An 18,166-nucleotide genomic window follows, 5' to 3' on the forward strand; every position below is an offset into this window, starting at 1 on the left:
ACACATCAATTGGTTGCCTCCCACACACACCCTGACCACGTGCCCTTGACTGGAATTGAACCTGGGACCCTTCAGTTCATGGGCTGAAGCTCTACCCACTGAGCCAAACCAGCCAGGGCTATAATAATATTGTTTCAATCTCATATATTAGAGAATTTTCTGTATCTTCCTGTTATCTATTACTAACTTGAGTTGCCAGTAGTGACTATACTCTGTATGATTTTAATCCTCTTATTTTTTGAGACTTGTTTATGTGAAGAATATGAGCCAATGTTATTGAATGTTTCATGTTCACTTGAAAATAATATTTATTTTGCTATTGTTTGGATTGTTCTATAAATTTTAATTAGCGCTAGTGAATTGATTCTGTTGTTTTATGTTTTTAACTAGAGGCCCAGTGCATGGATTCATACACTGGTGGGGTCTCTTGGCCTGGCCTGTGCCCTCTTGCAATATGGGACCCCCTCAAGGGATGTCGGAGAGCCAGTTTCCAACCGATCCCCAAAGGCCAGGCCAAGGGAACCCGCACCAGGCCTCTAGTATGCATGCAAGATCTTTGGTTAATCTCTTCCCACCCTCTCTGCTCTCCTCTTCCCTCTGAGATTAATCAACTTGTTCCATGTTTCCATGCCTGTGGTTTCTGCTCCTGCATTGAGTGTCTGCCCCCTGATGCTCAGTGTGTATCATAGCTACCAGCCAGTCCGCTGGTTGCATAGACTTTTATATATATAGATTAATAAACTTTTATTTTTTTGAGCAGTTTTAGATTTACAGAAATAGTAAATTGAAAGTTCCCATATACTAGTATACTCTCCTTCCCAAGTTTCCCCCATTGTTAACATCTTGCATTATCATGTTACAGTTGAGTCAATACATTATCCCATTTAATAAAGATGGTATATGCAAATTGACCGTAACTCCGTGACAACAGATGGCAGCACCCATAAGGAGGGAATATGCAAATTGATGTGACAAGGTGAGAGGCAGAAGGTGGCTCTGGTTGAAGCAATGGCAGAAAGGCAGCTCTGGCTGGAACAAAGGTAGCGCTGGCAGCCAGGGGAAGGAAGGCCTACTCTTGCATGAATCTTCATGCATCAGGCCTCTAGTTATTAACTAAAGTCCATAGTTTATATTAAGGTACATTCTATTGGTCTTGACAAATGTATGACATGTATCCACAATTATCGCATCACTAGAGGCCTGGTGCATGAAATTTGTGCACAGGAGTGGAGGTGTCCCTCAGCCCAACCTGCACCCTCTCCAATCTGAGACCTTTGAGGGATGTCTGACTGCCTGTTTAGGCTAAGGTGACTTGTTTAGGCTAAGATTCTTTCCAAAAATCAGGATTTTTGTAAAACACCTCAGGACTTGGGACAAATTGGTAAAAATCGGGACTGTCCCACCAAAAGCAGGATGTCTGGTCACCTTAGTTTAGGCCCAATCCCATGGACTGCTGGCTCCCAACTACTCACCTGCCTGCCTTCCTGATTGCCCCTAACCGCTTCTGCCTGCCAGCCTGATCACCCTTTAACTGCCCCCCCTGCCAGCCTCATCGTCCCCAACTGCCCTCCCCTGATACCCTGGTCACCCCCAAATACCCTCCCTTGTATATTCCCTCTTTATTAGATAGGGTTTTTTCTTTAGCATATTGGACAGTCCTAACTGGTTTGGCTCAGTGGATGGAGCATTGGCCTGCAGATTCAAGGGTCACAGATTCTATTCTGGTCAAGGGCATGTACCTTGGTTGGGGGCACATACCCAGTGGGGAGGAGGCAGCTGATCAATGTTTCTCTCTCATAGATGTTTCTAACTCTCTATCCCTTTTCCTTCTTCTCTGTAAAAAATCAATAACATATATTTTTAAAAAGAAACATTTAAAATTCCTCCATATCTGCCTGGCTGGTGTGACCCCAGGCTGCCACCACTGAAGGGGATCACGCCCTGGCCAGGCTGAGACCCCAAACCAGGCTGACATCTCAGTCTGGCCTTGGGATGGCGAGGTGGGGGGAATATGCCCCAGCCAGGCTGAGACCCCAGCCCAGACTGCCTTGGGGCCAGGGGATTGCGCAGCTTGGGTGTGAGGCACTGCTTGTCTGAGACCCCAGTCCAAACTGTGGCCTCAACCAGGGAGTAGTGTGGTGCTGGTGTGAGGCCCCAGCCCAGGCTGCTGCCGCTGGCCTGAAGATGGCATCTCAGGGATGGGTGGCCTTGCTGGCCTGAAACCTCAGCCCAGGCTGCCGCCGCAGCTTTGGTGCAAAGCCTTGTAGGTCTGAGACCCCAGCCGAGGTGGGACACCCCGAGCTGTGGTCACTGGGCAGGGATTGCTGCGTGGGGGGTGGGTGCCTCCCAGCTATAATAGATACCCTGGACTGCCCCTGCTGGGTGGACTTGGGGACTCAGGCAGGGCTAAGAGGACTGGGCACAGCCATCTTGTGGCTATGGGCACTGCCATTTTTTGTTGTGGAGTGATGGTTAATTTGCATATTTCTCTTTTATTACATAGGATGCAGAATAATTTCATTGTCCTAAAAATCCCCCATGTTCCATCTATTAATCCTTGCTTTCTTCCCCTTGAAACCCTGTCAACCACTGATATTTTTACTGTCTTCATAATTTTTCCTTTTCCAGAATGTCATACAGTTGGAATCACACATTATGGAGCCTTTTTAAATTGGTTTCTATCACTTAGCAGTAAGCATTTAAGTTTCCTCCATGTCTTTTTGTGGCTTGATAGCTCATGCATTTTTATTGTTGAATAATATTCCATTATGGATGAACCACAGTTTGTTTATCCATTCACCTATTGAAAGACATTTTGGTTGCTTCAATGTTTGGGCAATTATAAACTGTTATAAACATTTGTGTGCAGATAATGTTCACGTTTTTATATCCTTACCTTTTTTTGTCTACTTGTTCCATCAATTATTGAGACAGGAGCATTGAAATCTACAACTATAATTGCAGGTTTATCTATTTCTCTTTTCAGTGTTGTCAGGATTTGCTTTTAGCATTTTGAAACACTATTATTGGACACAACATATTTAGAATTTCTATGATCTCTTGATAAATTAATCCTTTTATAGTTATAAAAATGTCCTGGTTTTTCTGTAATATTGTTTGTTCTTAAGTATATTTTGTCTAATCCTATATAATAAAGCCTAATATGCTAAGTGTCCGACCATTTGTTCAATCATTTAACCAGTTGCTTTGATGCACACTGACCACCAGGAGGCAGATGCTCTGACTGGTAGGTTAGCTTGCTGTTGGGATTCCAGCCAATTGGGACTGGGCAAGATGAGCTGGACATGCCCTAGAGCCCTCCTGTGGACCCTCCCCGACCAACCAATCTCCCTTGGTCCCTCCCTGTCCTCTAAAACATTCCTTTGAACCCGAACTGGTTTGGATCAGTGGATAGAGTGTTGGCCTGTGGACTGAAGGGTCCCAGGTTCGATTCCAGTCAAGGGCATGTACCTTGGTGGCAGGCACATCCCTAGTAGGAGGTATGCAGGAGGCAGCTGATAGATGTTTCTCTCTCATCAATGTTTCTAACTTTCTCTCCCACTCTTCCTCTCTGTAAAAAATCAATGAAATATATTTTTTAAAAAATAAAATAATAATAATAAAATGTTTCTTCTAATTAATTTCCTTTCAATGTGCATGAATCCGTGCACTGGGCCTCTAGTATTAATATAATCACTCTGCCTTTCTTATGATTAGTGTTTTACTTGGTATATACTTTTCAACTCATTGAGTTTAGCCTATGTCTTTATACTTAAAGTCAATATCTTGCAGAGAGCATATATTTTGTTCTTGCTTTTTCACCAGACAACCTAGCTTTGAATTGGAGTGTTCATGACACATGTATTTTTTATTTTATTTTTCTATTAGAGTCTCCCTTCTACACCATTCTGTATTGGTGCACAGCATAGTGGGTAGACAATCATACACTTCTAGAACAAAGTGTTCCCCCAATATTTCCAGAAATTTTCAACAGAATTTGGTTCAAATTTTTCATTTTGCTACTTGTTTTTTGTTTGTGTCTCTTTTGGGATTCTTTCTTGCCTCCATTTGAATTACTTGAACTTTTTTTAGTAATTTTTGTTATCTTCTCTGTTGACTATGTTTTATTTAACTATTTTTAATTTACAGACTATATTTTTAACTTATTACTAACTACTTTCAAATGATAATTTTGAAATTTACATATAAATGAAGAATTTTTATAACAATCATATTCCATTTTTTCTTCTTTGATCTGTTATTTTTATCATGTTTACTGGCACATGTCATAAAAATCCCATAATGTATTTATCTTATTTTAGCTTTAAAAATAATATTTTAACATTTTTGTCAACTGAGAAAAATTATGTTTACTTGCACATTTGCAAGTAAATGTGCAAGTAAATGTAATTCTGGTATTCTTCAGTCATTTGCACAGGTTCAAGGTTCCATGTGACATTATTTTCCTTCTGTTGGAAGTACATTTAAACTTTTTGTGTGTGTGTATTTCTGGTCTACTGGCAGCAAACTATTTCAGGTTTTGTTGGATTCTAAAGCATTTTATCATTGTGAAAAACATTTGTACAGAATATGAAATTCTAGTTTGACAAATTTTATTTTTTAACACTTAAAATATGTCTTCCCACTGTATTCTGACTAGTATTGTTTCTAAGTAAATCTTTCCTTCCCTTTATGCTTTGTGTCACATTTCTCCAGTTGATTTTAATATTTCATTTTCCTTAAATTTGGAAGACTTTCTGTCATTTTTTCAAGTTTTTTTCCTGTTCTCTAATCCTATCTAATAAAGAGGGAATAGGCTAATTGACTCTCACATTATCACAGAAATGGTGACGCCCACAGCCAATAAGGAGGAAGTATGCTAACTGACTGCCCTGCCCTCAAAGATGGCAGTGCCCAGTCCCCTCAACCCCATTGTGGTGGCAGGCATGCAGCAAGGCCTGGCTTGCCCTCAGGCGGTCCTGGCTGCTCAGTGTGTGCACCTGCCTCCAGAGTCCTCAAGTCCCTTCAACCCCCCAACCACCCAGGACTGGCCTGAGGCACAGGCAAGCCTTGGATGGCAGCTGCCCAGCTGCCCAGGGCTGCCTGAGGCTCAGGTAATCAGGGCTGGCCAAGGCTGGCACTGCTGGCAGTGGCAGCAGCAGAGGTGTGATGGGGCATCGCCTTCCCCTGATTGCTGGGTGACCTCCCACCCCTGAGGGCTCCCAGACTGTGAGAAGGGGCAGGCTGGGCTGAGCAACCCCATCTCCAGTGCATGAATTTTCGTGCACCAGGCCTCTAGTTATTGATATATTAGACATCTTGATATTGTTCTACAGATCACTGAGGAAGTTCTTGATAGTGTCTGTTACTATGCCAGACCACTCAATGATCTTTTCTGCTATCGTATCTAATCTGCTGCTATTCACAACAAATAAAATTTTCATTTAAAAATTGTACTTTTTAATCTCTAAAATATGCATTTATATCCTTTATATCAGCCACTTAAATCCTCATTATATTAGTATTTTCTTTTAAATCTTCAGGAATATTTACAATAGTTGTTTTATTTTTTCCTTTTTATTGAATTTATCAGAGTGTCAATGGCTAACAAAATTATACAGGTTTCAGGTGCACAATTTCACAACATATCTGTACACTGTATTGTGTGTACACCATCTGAAAGTCAACCCTCCTTCCATCACCATTTGTCCTCCCTATATCCTTTTGTGCCACCCTCTACTTCAACTCCCCTCTGCAATTATCACACTGTTGTCTGTGTCCATGAGTTTTTTCTTTTTTGCTCATTCCCTACCCTTTCACCCCGACCCCTGATAGCTCTCTCTGAGTCTGTCTCTATTTTTCCTGTTATTTCATTTGGTTCATTAGATTCCACATACCAGTGAAATCATATGTCATTTGTCTTTCTTTGACTGACTTATTTCACTTTGCATAATGCTTTCCAGGTCCATCTATCTGTCACAAAAAATAAGGTTTCCTTTTTTCTTTTTTTACAGCTGAGTAGTATTCCATTGTTTAATGTACCACAGCTTTTTTAATACACTTATCTACTAACTAGACTCAGCAGGGGTCTTCAAACTACGGCCTGCGGGCCACATGCGGCCCGTAGAGGAGTCTGATCCAGCCCGCCAGGTTAGTAGTTCATATAGTCCGGCCCTCCAGCTCTCTGAGGGACCGTGATCTGGCCCCCACTTTAAAAAGTTTGAGAACCCCTGGACTAGAGGCTCGGTGCATGAAATTTGTGCATGGGGGAGAAGGAGTTGTCCCTCAGACCAGCCTGCACCCTCTCCAATCTGGGACCCTTCGAGGGATGTCCAACTGTCTGTTTAGGCCCAATTTTACCGGGATTGGGCCTAAATGGGCAGTTGGACATCCCTCTTACAATCCAGGACTGCTGGCTCTCAACTGCTTACCTGCCTGCCTTCCTGATTGCCCCTAACCGCTTCTGCCTGCCAGCCTGATCACCCCCTAACCACTCCCCTGCCAGTCTGATTGATGCCTAACTGCTCCCCTGCCAGCCTGTTTGCCCCTAACTGCTCTCCTCTGCAGGCCTGGTCACCCCTAACTGCCCTCCCCTGTAGGCCTGGTTCCACCCAACTGCTCTCCCCTGAAGGCCTGGGTCCTCCCCAACTGCCCTTCCCTGCAGGCTCAGTCACCCCCAACTTTCTTCCTCTGCCAGCCTGTTCACCCCTAACTGCCCTCCCTTGTAGGCTTGATCGCCCCCAACTGCCCTCCATTGCAGGCCTGGTCCCTCCCAACTGCCCTCCCCTTCTGGCTATCTTGTGGTGGCCATCTTGTGTCCACATGGGGGCAGGATCTTTGACCACATGGGGGCAGCCATCTTGTGTGTTGGAGTGATGGTCAATCTGCACATTACTGTTTTATTAGATAGGAGGACAGAGGCCTGGTGCATGGGTGAGGGCCAGCTGGTTTGCCCTGAAGGGTGTCCTGGATCAGGGTGGGGGTTCCCTTGTTGCATTGGACAGCCTGGGAGAGAGGCCTATGGTGGATTACAGGCCTGCCATGCCCCCGGCAACCCAAGCAGAGGCCCTGGTATCTAGGATTTATTTATTTTCTATAATTAAAACTTTGTAGCCTTCAGCAGAGGCCAAGGCAGGTCAGGGCTGTGGAAGTTTGGCTTCCTCCATCACCAGGGACAACTCAAACCTCCTGCTCTTTCCAGCTCTGTGGCTGCTGCCATTTTTGTTGGGATTTATTTATCTTCTATAATTGAAACTTTGTAGCCTTGAGTACAGGCCTTGGCCAGCCAGGGTGTGTGGAAAGCTTGGCTTTCTCCTCTCCGAAAAAAACCAAACCTCCTGTTTGCTCTGTGACCTCAGGGATCTTGGTCAAGTTAATTTGCATACTCACTCCTGATTGGCTGATGGGCATGGCTTGTGGGTGTGTTAGAGTAGTGTTTAATTTGCATATTGCTCTTTTTAATTTTTTTTCTCACTTTTTAAGGTATTATATGTGTACATATCCTACCATTGCCCCCTCCCATGGTTAATTTGCATATTACTCTTTTTATTAAATAGGACTAGAGGCCCAATACATGAAGATTCATGCAAGAATGGGCCTTCCTTCCCCTGGCTGCCAGCACAGCTTTTGCTCCAGCCAGAGTTGTCTTTCCACCTTTGTTCCAGCCTGGAGGCCCCTTTCCACCTTCCTATGCTGCTCAGAGTGTCAAAGTGGCTGGGGTGGTATGAAATGCCTGTGTCCCTCCCCTGGCTGCTATGCAAATTAACCCACTATTTTTGCTGGGTTAATTTACATACTCACTCCTGATTGGCTAGTGGGCATTGTGAAGGTATGGTCAATTTGCATCTTTCTCTTTTATTAGTGTAGACTAGAGGCCCAGTGGATGAAATTCGTGCACGGGGGTGGGGGGTGTCCCTCAGCCCAGCCTGCACCCTTTCCAATCTGGGACCCCTCAAGGGATATCCAACTGCCAGTTTAGACCTGATCCCAATGTGGGATCAGGTCTAAATGGGCAGTCAGACATCCTTTTCACAATCCAAGACTGCTGGCTACCAACTGCTTGCCTGTCTGCCTTCCTGATTGCCCCTAACCGCTTCTGCCTGCCAGCCTGATCACTCCCTAACCACTCCCATGCCAGCCTGATTGATGTCTAACTGCTCCCCTGCCAGCCTGTTCCCCCCAACTTCCCTCCTCTGCCTACCTGGTCACCCCTAACTGCCCTCCCCTGCAGGCTTGATCACCTCCAACTGCCCTCCCTTGCAGGACTGATCACCCACTACTGCCCTCCCTTGAAGGCCTGGTGCCTCATAACTGCCCTCATCTTCTGACCATCTTGTGGTGGCCTGCTTGTGTCCACATAGGGGCAGGATCTTTGACCACCTAGGGGCAGCCATCTTGTGTGTTGGAGTGATGGTCAATCTGCATATTATTCTTTTATTAGATAGGATAGAGGCCTGGTGCATGGGTGGGAGCCAGCTGGTTTAACCTGAAGGGTGTTCCAGATCAGGGTGAGGGTTCCCTTACGGCATGGGGCATCCTGGGCAAGGGGCCTGTGGTAGTTTGCAGGCTGGCCACACTCCCCGGTGACCCAAGCGGAGGCCCTGGTATCTGGAATTTATTCATTTTCTACAATTGAAACTTTGTAGCCTTGAGTGGAGCCAAGCCTTCTGCTCACTCCAGTGGTGGCAGCCATTTCTATTGGAATTTATGTGTCTTCTATAATTGAAACTTTGAAGCCTGGAGTGAAGGCCTGAGATGGCCAAGGCTGCAGAAGCTTGGCTTCCTCCATTACCTGGGGCAACCTTAGCCTCCTGCTCTTCCAACTCCATGGCTGCCACCATTTCTGTTGGAATTTATTTATCTTCTATGATTGAAACTTTGTACCCTTGAGTGGAGGCCTGGGCCAGCCAGGGTGTGTGGAAAGCTTGGCTTCCTCCATTACCAGGGAAACCCAAGCCTCCCTCCTGCTCTCTGTGGCCACAGCCATCTTGGTTGGAGTTAATTTGCATACTCACTATGATTGGCTGGTGGGCATGGCTGGGTGGTGTGGCTTGTGTGTGTAGTGGAATGATGGTTAATTTGCATATTATACTCTTTTATTAGATAGGATGGGTATTTGGGGTGCTTCCAAATCATGGCTATTGTAAACAATGCTGCAATGAACATAAGTATTCATATATTGTTTCCAATTAGTGTTTTGGATTTTTTCAGATATAGTTCTAAAAATGGGATTGCTGGGTCAAAAGGCAGTTTCATTTTTGATTTTTTGAGCAAACTCCAACTGCTTTCCCAGTGGTTTCATCAATCTGCATTCCCACCAACAGTGCACAAGAGTTCTCTTTCCTCCACACTCGTTTGTTGATTTATTAATGACACGTGTTCTGGCAGATGTGAGGTGATATCTCATTGTGGTTTGAATTTGTACCACTCTGATGATTAGTTATGTTGAACATCTTTTCATAAGTCTATTGGCCATCTGCATGTCTTTTTTGGAGAAGTGTCTATTCAGATTGTTTGCCCATTTAAAAACAAACAAACAAACAATGGATTGTTTGTTTTGTTGTTGAGTTTTATGTTCTTTGTATATTTTTTATGACAATAGCTATTTTAAATATTTGAATACTAATCTCACCATTGCTGTAATCTCCGGATTTGTTTCTTTTGACTATTTTTTTTCTCTTGTGATTATTGGTCAGGTTTCTACAATTTTTGTATTGCTAGTAATTTTTTTATTAGAGACTGAACATAGTGAGTTTTGTGTGATTGAATGTTTGGATTATATATTTTTTGTTAAAGGGTGCTAGATTTAATTCTGGTGGGCAGATCATTTACTGTAACTCTTTTGAGGCTTATCTTTAAACTTTATCAGGCATGTTTACTCTAGGGTTATTTTATTACTAAAACTAAAATATTTTCCTTTGAAGATTCTAATGAATGCCCCCAATGTTCAAGGAGAACTCTGCAATTTGACTGATGACAACTGAATGATTTCCTATCTTTGGAAGTTCTAGAAAAAAAATTTTTTTTAATATATTTTATTGATTTCTTACAGAAAGGAAAAGAGAGGGATAGAGAGCCAGAAACATCGATGAGAGAGACATCGATCAGCTGCCTCCTGCACACCCCCCACTGGGGATGTGCCCTCAACCAAGTATTGTACATGCCCTTGACTGGAATCAAACCCGGGACCTTTCAGTCCACAGGCCGACGCTCTATTCACTGAGCCAAACCAGTCTAGAAAATTTTTAACTTACATCTCCCCAGTTACCCAATAGTTGTTTTCTGGGTTCTACATATGTGTTCAAGGTCAAATGTATTAATAATTAAGAAAAACCTTTGATATCCTTACTTATTTTCCTGATGATACTATTAGTTACCAAAAACTAATATATATATATAAGTTTTTGGTAACTAATAGTATCATCAATATATATATATATATATATATATATATATATATATATATATATATTGTTGTTGTTGTTAAAATATATTTTATTGAGATTTTACAGAGAGGAAGGGAGAGGGATAAAGGGTTAGAAACATTGATGAGAGAGAAAACTCGATCAGCTGCCTCCTGCATAGTCCCCACTGGGGATGTGCCCGCAACCAAGGTACATGCCCTTGAACAGAATCGAACCTGGGACCCTTGAGTCTGCAGGCTGACACTCTATCCACTGAGCCAAACAGAACAGGGCCCAAAAACTTATATTATTCTTTCTATTATTATGGAATTTTCTTCTTGTCCTTTTGTTCTCATTTTTATTTTTCCTTTGTCTTTAGACACATATAAATAAAGGATTATGATACCATTCTGGTAGATTGATCTTTTTTCTTTATTAAATGTCCCCTTTATATAAGTTCCCGTTGCCTTGAATTGTACCTTGTCTGATACTTGAAAAGCAATACTAGCTTTCTTATGGATGCAATTTGTATAATATGCCTTTCAACATTCTCTTAGGTTCACCCTTTCTTTGTTCTTATATTCAATGTGAATCTTCTATAACTATTCTACAGTATTATTTTACTTGGAATAGTGACAGAGTAAAGATTTAGAGCCAACTAGAACTGACAGGTTCCAACCCCTGTACTCTTACAGCTTGAGCTACATTGCTTCCCTAAATTGCATGTCCTCTCAGTCCCCATGTTCTCCTTAGCTGATCCCTTCCACTTCTGCAGTTGTCACTAGTCATAGTGATGAAGACACCCAATTCCACATCTCTAGCCCAGACTGTTCTCTTCTCTGGCTCTACAGATTTTATCCACTTCTCTAGTGGAACTCTTCTGAATGTCCCAAGTGTATTTCAGTCTAAACAGTTCCAAAATTTGTTCCACCATCCATCAAGATGAACAGTTTCCAGCTACAGACTTCGTCCTCAGTGACCATGTCATTCATGTAATCCAGTCTTTTTTCTATGCATGGCACAACTTTTAAGTTTCAAAAATAAATAGTATTGTCCTGTTCTTTAAGTAAATTTATCCACTTAATGTTCCTAAATGGCAATTGAGGACGAACCTGCTGAAATGAAAACAACTGTTTTCAGTTTTGAAAAACAGAAAATAATTGAAAGTTGGTCAAATGTGATCCAATTAGCTTTGATGAGCACAGAAGAGAGATAGACAATAAAATAAACATAACAAGCTAAATGTATCTCATTGGCAGGGGCTTTGTGTAAGACACAGTATTCTAAAGTTCTGAGTCTGGCTTAACTTTGCTAAATGTGGGATGATTAAAAGCTCACAAGTACTTTCTTTGGATGATTGGATTATGGCATTGTTTATATTGTCTGAAAATCCAAATATGTAATAATGACCTTGTATTACATAATTATAGAAAGTGTTATATTTTAAAATGTTCCTCACAGGAACTTAAAGCATGAGTGTAAAAATTAACCACTCTCAAAGACTCAATACTTAGAAGATTTAATAAAGCCTAAACCGGTTTGGCTCAGTGGATAGAGCATTGGCCTGCGGACTCAAGGGTCCCAGGTTCGATTCTGGTTGGGGGTATGTACCTTGGTTGCGGGCACATCCCCAGTGGGGGTGTGCAGGAGGCAACTGATTGATGTTTCTCTCTCATCGATGTTTCTGACTATCTCTCTCCTTTCCTCTCTGTAAAAAATCAATAAAATATTTATATGAATAATTAAATGCATTATTATGTTAGTAAATATCTACTATATGAGGTACTGTGCTAGAAACTGATCTCCAGGAAGATTAAGACAAAAAAGTTATAAAAAGGCACAAGCTTGCATAGAAATAATAATGCCTTATTTAATAATGTTATGTTTATTACTAGGTTCATGATTAATAATATCATTGATAATAACTACATGCATTGATAAGATATTTGGAAAGGTAAAAACAGTACTGGTTTAAATATATACACTGTTTAATGGAACCCAATTTTTAAAATGTTATATTTTGGAAAAGTATATTCATTGTGGAATCAAATAAGTAAGGTAATTTAGATCACAAGATTTGTGAGGTGGTGTAATCACTATCATTTTTTCTCTTTTTTGTTTTTGTTTGTTTGTTTTAAAGGTATAAAGCAGTATTTCTCTATGCTTATGTTGTCAAAACTTAGATGAATCAAAATCACCTGAGAAATTGTCAAAATAGTAATTCCTGATCGGGTAATTGGGGGTGACATCAGGGGTTGAGAATAGGAAGTGTCAGCATTTTTCACATTTTCCCTCGGTGACTATGATGCAAGTAAATGGTCTGTGTTAATGTAAACACTAAAATTACGGATTTGAGTTTAGAGAATTTTCTTACCAATTTTTTTTTAATGAAAAGTAATACTTTCCAGGTAAGTAGTTACTTGCCTTAGGCCACTTACAATAATTATAAAGGACAGTTAGAAACAGTACTGAGCTGGGTCCTGAGCTCCATTATAGTTGATTATCAGTCAAAATAATTAATAATTAAATATCTTCTATGTCAGGCACCACACTAGAAACTGAGCTCCAGGATGATTAAGACTTAATCACTATCTTGAGAAGGGCACATATTCAAGCAAAAATGATAATGCTAAAAACTTATTGTTTTTAAGAACTTACAAAGCAGTTTGTTTCAGGTGTGGTAGGGAGAAAAATGGGAAAGGAGAGTTTCAGTTTTAAAACGGGTTTACCTAATATAATTTCCATGGCTTCAAGGTAAGTCTGCTAAACTGGTTGGGCAGGCCTATCCAGATGCTTTTGAGAAAATCCCCGAAAAGGGTAGAAACACGGGCAAAACAAAGCTTTTAGCCTGCTTGTTTTTAAATATATTTTTATTGATTTCAGAGAGGGAGAGGGAGATATAGAAACATCAATGATAAGAGAGAATCGTTGATCAGCTGCCTCTTGCACATTCCCCACTGGGGATTGAGCCCACAACCTGGGCATGTGCCCTGACCTGATTGGGAATGGAGCTGTGATCTGATGGTTCATAGGACTGACGCTCAACCACTGAGCCACACTGGCTGAGCTAGCCTGCTTGTTTTGGTGTCTTGAAGTAGCATATCCTGGACACACCATGGTGACATCTAGATATGTCTCCTGAGCTATGCCCCGGTGCCTTCCTGTCTGAGTTCTTTGAAGAGGAGGGGCATAAAAATAAACCTTAAAGTTATTTGGTTAAGAACCAACATTAAGTGAAGATAAAGGCATTTTTTAAACTTCTGTAGAGGTCAAAGGGGGATTTAGCTCACCAAGGACTCCAGAGAAATCAGTGAGGTTTTGTTACCTTGACGACTCTAGCACATCAGCAACGGGACCCAGCAGAAGGGAAAGTATTCTCAACTGATGAGGCAGTGAAGGAAGCAGGAGTATTGCAAATATCAGAGAACTGACATACTCTGGCCCTCTGGACTTATGAGCATGGGTGAAAGCTCCCTTTAGTTAAGGTGACCAGACGTCCCGATTTTTAACAATTTGTCCCACGTCCCCCGGCGTGTTTAAAAAAAAGTCCAGATTTTTGGAAAGCGGGACTTTTTTAAAACGCCGCGGGACAAATTGTTAAAAATCGGGACTGTCCTGCCAAAAGCGGGATGTCTGGTCACCTTACCTTTAGTCCTCCCCACGCACCTGATCAGAGCCAGGATTCTGTTAACTGCTAGGGAGTTGCATAGAAGCTCAACACAGTTCTATACTTCATTTATTCCACTCTGCAGCCTGTAAGGCAAGCATTAGTCCTCATTTTACATAAAACTGACTCTTTAAAAAAATGTATCTGTAATAAAAGTTTATTTTTTCAGCTAACCCTGGAAGATATTTAGAGTTCATCCTTTAAATTTGTTGATGCAGAAAGTATTATGTTCTTGCACTATATTCACAGACTCATTGCAAAAAAATTTCATTACTCCTAAAACTCCAGATAATTAAAGGGAAAAAGTCATATACTAGCCAACCACAGAGAAATGTTCCCTGATAAACACCGTGAGGGATTTGATTTCAGATTTTGGGGGGAGAACTCATATATAAAGGGTGAGGCAAAAGTAGGTTTATAGTTGTTCATATGGAAAATAACAAGAATTAATAACACAAGTATAAAATGTATTTGGTGTACTCACAACTGTAAACCTACTTTTGCCTCACTGTGTGTGTGTGTGTAATGAGACAATAAATGTATAGGTTGCTTTTTAATTGCTTTATTAACTTTACATTTTTCCATGCAAATGGGTGAAACTACTGTTGACAGAAACTTAAGACTGTGTGCCAAGGCAATCTCCAATTAGAAGCTGGTAACACAGAACCCACCTGACACATGGAAATTACATAAGGTTCATAGCAAACAGATCAAGTAAAGGCATATCAGAAAACGCAAGGAAAATGAGAACAACAGTGGGAATCACAGTATTAATCTCATTAAAAAATGGCAGGAATCAAGGCATAAGGCAAAATTCATCATGATGGTCATGGTGATTCGAGAGCTCCCCCAGAAGGATACGCAGGCAATTCCTTAATTGCAGCTCCCTAAGTTTTCTCCTGATTTCTCTCATCTCCTCCATGAACATTTCCATATCATCTCCATCTCCGCCCATCCCATCATTGGCCTGCCTATTGGGTATGGCCCATCGGAAGTTAGGGGCCAGTCGGCGGGCCTGTCCCCGTCTGTTGTGTACGGCTGGCTGGTGGCCTTCGCCCCCTCCCAGAGGGCGGTCTTCCTCTCCATTCTGCACGGGCTGCTCCATCTCTTCGTTTTCGTGGTGGATATCTGCCATGATGAGATTTTTTTCCTGATTGTTTCTCTTTGAACACAAGTAGGACAAAGGTAAGGAGACTGAATGCTAGGTGCACTGACCAGTTGGATTCAGGGCCTGATATCAAAGCTATTTGAAATATCACTTTCCCCACCTCAGGGGCTTCGTGCGCCCTCTAGGGGGGTCTCCGCTCCAGCCCCGCCCCCCAGCTCGCTGCTCCTCCCTCCTTCTCCCTCCCCCAAAGCCCACCATTTTCCCCTTCCCAGAATTCTTCCCCGGGGTTCAGCACACGGCAAAATGGAGGACTGGGGACTGGGAACAAAAACTTGGGGGAGGTCCCTGGCTGGGCGCTGCACCCCGCACCCACCGGGGCCTGTCCCCGCAGCGGTTCCTCCCCCGATGGCCGTCGGAGCGGAGCGGCGCGGGGCGCTGCCCACACCCCGGGGCCTGCGGGGCCGCGGCGGCGGGGGGGGGGGGGGGGGAGCGGGCCCCGCGGAGCGTCCACCGCCCCCGCCCCCGGCCCCACCGCCCCCTTCTTACGTCCCCCCTCCCGGGCCTCGTCTTTTCCCTGTTCCCTCTCCCCCCCCCCCCCGCCCCCCGCGTCTCTCCCCGGAGCGGAGCGGCTTCCCCGCGCTCCCAGGGCACCGGGCGGCGGCGATCTCCACTGCCAAGCGGCTCTGCCGCCCGCCCCGCCCCCGCCGCCCCGCACCCCGCCCCACGGGGCCCCCGGCTTAAGCCCCGAGACCGCCCGCCGGAGCGGACGAGGCCGGGGGACCGGGCGCTGACCCCGGCGCCGGCCTCCGGGGTGCGGGGCGGCCGCTGCCCCGGCCCGGCGCGCCCCGCGCTTACCCGCCGCGCTGATCCGGGCCCGATGCCAGCCGCCGGCGCGGGCAGCGGGAGGGAGCTGGTACCCAGAGGGAGTGACGGCCGCCGCTCCGAGGCTGCTCCCTCCGCAGCTCCGTCACGTGAGGCCTCGCGTCACCGAGGAGCTCGCCCCCCAACTCCCGAGGCCAGTGCAGCAGGAGCGCGCGTCCCCTCCCCCTGCTCATGCACCCGCACATACTACCCCCTCCTCCGGTTTGTGCTCCGGGGCCCAGCATGCACCACCCTCTCACTCTGTCCTATCCAATCTGAGGGCCCACAAGTGGCCTCAGGTTCCTGGGTTGGAATTTGCCCTTCTCTGTTTACCCAGGAGGTTCTGCAACCCCCTCCACCCCTCCCAATCCCGCCCCAGGCCTTGGTTTTGGCGGTTTTTTGCTTTCTGCTCTCTTCTCGCTGCCCCCCCTCCACACAGACACACACACACACCCTGCACAAGCACAGCCACCATTTTCCCCCTGTCCCCTACATTTTTACCCTTCTAGGAAATTTAGAATGAGGACTAATGTGGAGAGGGGCCAGGGGACTTGTCAGAAAGAGAGGCAAAGACTTAGAGTGGGTTATATATAGCCTTCCCAAAAATCTCTTAGTTTCCTTTAAAAAAAAAAAAAATCAACATGCCTCAAAGCATAAAAAATTATGAGGTTTCATTTTTAAAGAAATGTTTCCATCCCACAGAATAAAAAAGCCTCATTGTTTGTTCACCCATACCACACAGAAAACATTTTCTTTGGCTCCACACAACATCAAATCACCTTTGAAACATACTAACTTATTTCAAAATTTCGTTTTGCAAGAGGGCTGCACCTTTCTGAACACGGTGTTTTCAAAATTGTAAAGGGAGAAGTCCAGTTGTCAGACCTTGGCCATTTAATGTAAATTTGTGTGATTTTTTTTTTTTTTTTTTACAGAGCCTTTGCAGAAAGGGAAACTTTTTATTTCCTACTTTTCTTCCCAAACCTTTTGAACCACCCCTACAGATATCTTCTTAGAATGATCTTAGAGGTTAAGTACCTAATATACAGAAGTCAATTCCAAAGCCTTATGCCCTTTGATGTGAATGTTTCAAAAAAATATTAAAAATAAGCAGGAGGTAAGTGAAGTAACTAAACTTGAGACTGAAACTCACCTTGAATCTAAATGTTCCTTTCCCCAATTTGAAATAACTAAAACAAAATTATCACAGCTAGAAAATAGAGATGTCTTTAGAAAAGTGGTACTATTATAAAACAATATTTAGTAGGTATTGCTTGTGATAAAGCAATCAAAAGAGTTGTGTGCACTGAGACAAGACAGGCCAGACAAAGGCTTACTGCCTCTAGGTTTGACTCCAAACTCCTACGTAATCTCCTATCCTACTAAACTAGCTGGGACATTGAATAAAGGAAGAGTATGTACTTAGTGCATGTATAGTTTGAAATTTGGGAGATATATAAAGTTTTACACACACACACACACACACTTTTAGGGATATATGGTGTCAATAGAAGGTCTCTGCCACTAATCCAATGCCAACACGAATCTCCAATCTGGGCTGTGGTAAATGGATAAACTTCATTCAGGTGAATAGTTTGCAAACAGAGCAAATGCAGCCTTAGTTGAAAACCAAAAGTATGCTCCCCCAAGAAAAAGAGGCCTACATATATGTAAACTAGAGGCCCAGTGCACGAAATTCATGCATGGGGGGGGGGGGGGAGATGGGGGTTCCTCAGACCAGCCTGCACCCTCTCGAAATCCAGGACTGCTGACTCCTAACTGCTCACTTGCCTGTCTGCCTAATCTCCACTAACCCCTCTGCCTGCTGGCCCGATCACCCCTAACAGCCTCCCCTGCTGGCCTGATTACTCCTAACTGCCCCCTCCCCACCAGCCTGTGAGTGACCCACGTCCCGCGTGGTTCAGGATTCAGGCTCTGGAAGAGGGGCTTCATGCAAATGAGAGAGATGAGACAAGAAATAATAATTTGGAAATTGGGGGACCAGGTGGGAAACCAACGGAAGAGGGAGGACTCCCACTGGTGCTCAGGTCTTGCCAACTTTTTATTCAATTTTGGATACAAATCTAGCCCTTAGTCAGTCAGGTAATTGTGGTAACAGAGAGACTA

General features: G+C 43.7%; 1 protein-coding gene across 2 annotated transcripts; it reads right to left on the reverse strand.

Moving 5' to 3' along the window:
* Positions 1 to 14,616: 14,616 nt before the first annotated feature.
* Positions 14,617 to 16,311, reverse strand: BEX3 (brain expressed X-linked 3). Of its 2 annotated transcripts, none has more exons than XM_084869793.1 (2): positions 16,034 to 16,311; positions 14,617 to 15,198 (listed from the first exon to the last, which is right to left on the reverse strand). In XM_084869793.1, exon 2 carries the CDS (start codon positions 15,173 to 15,175, stop codon positions 14,867 to 14,869), a length of 309 nt encoding a protein of 102 aa, XP_084725919.1. In that variant the 5' UTR covers positions 15,176 to 15,198; positions 16,034 to 16,311; the 3' UTR covers positions 14,617 to 14,866. The 2 variants fall into 2 exon arrangements, with proteins under 2 accessions (XP_084725919.1, XP_084725918.1); XM_084869792.1 differs by having other exon boundaries at positions 14,617 to 15,232; positions 16,034 to 16,308.
* Positions 16,312 to 18,166: the final 1,855 nt, after the last annotated feature.

Source organism: Pipistrellus hanaki (genome assembly GCF_964339955.1).
Source record: "Pipistrellus hanaki genome assembly, chromosome: X".
NCBI classification, from domain to species: Eukaryota; Metazoa; Chordata; class Mammalia; order Chiroptera; family Vespertilionidae; genus Pipistrellus; species Pipistrellus hanaki.

Excerpts from the sequence above, each read along its gene's own strand:
- BEX3 (XM_084869792.1), bottom strand. The coding sequence starts at position 15,205 with ATGGCAGATATCCACCACGAAAACGAAGAGATGGAGCAGCCCGTGCAG.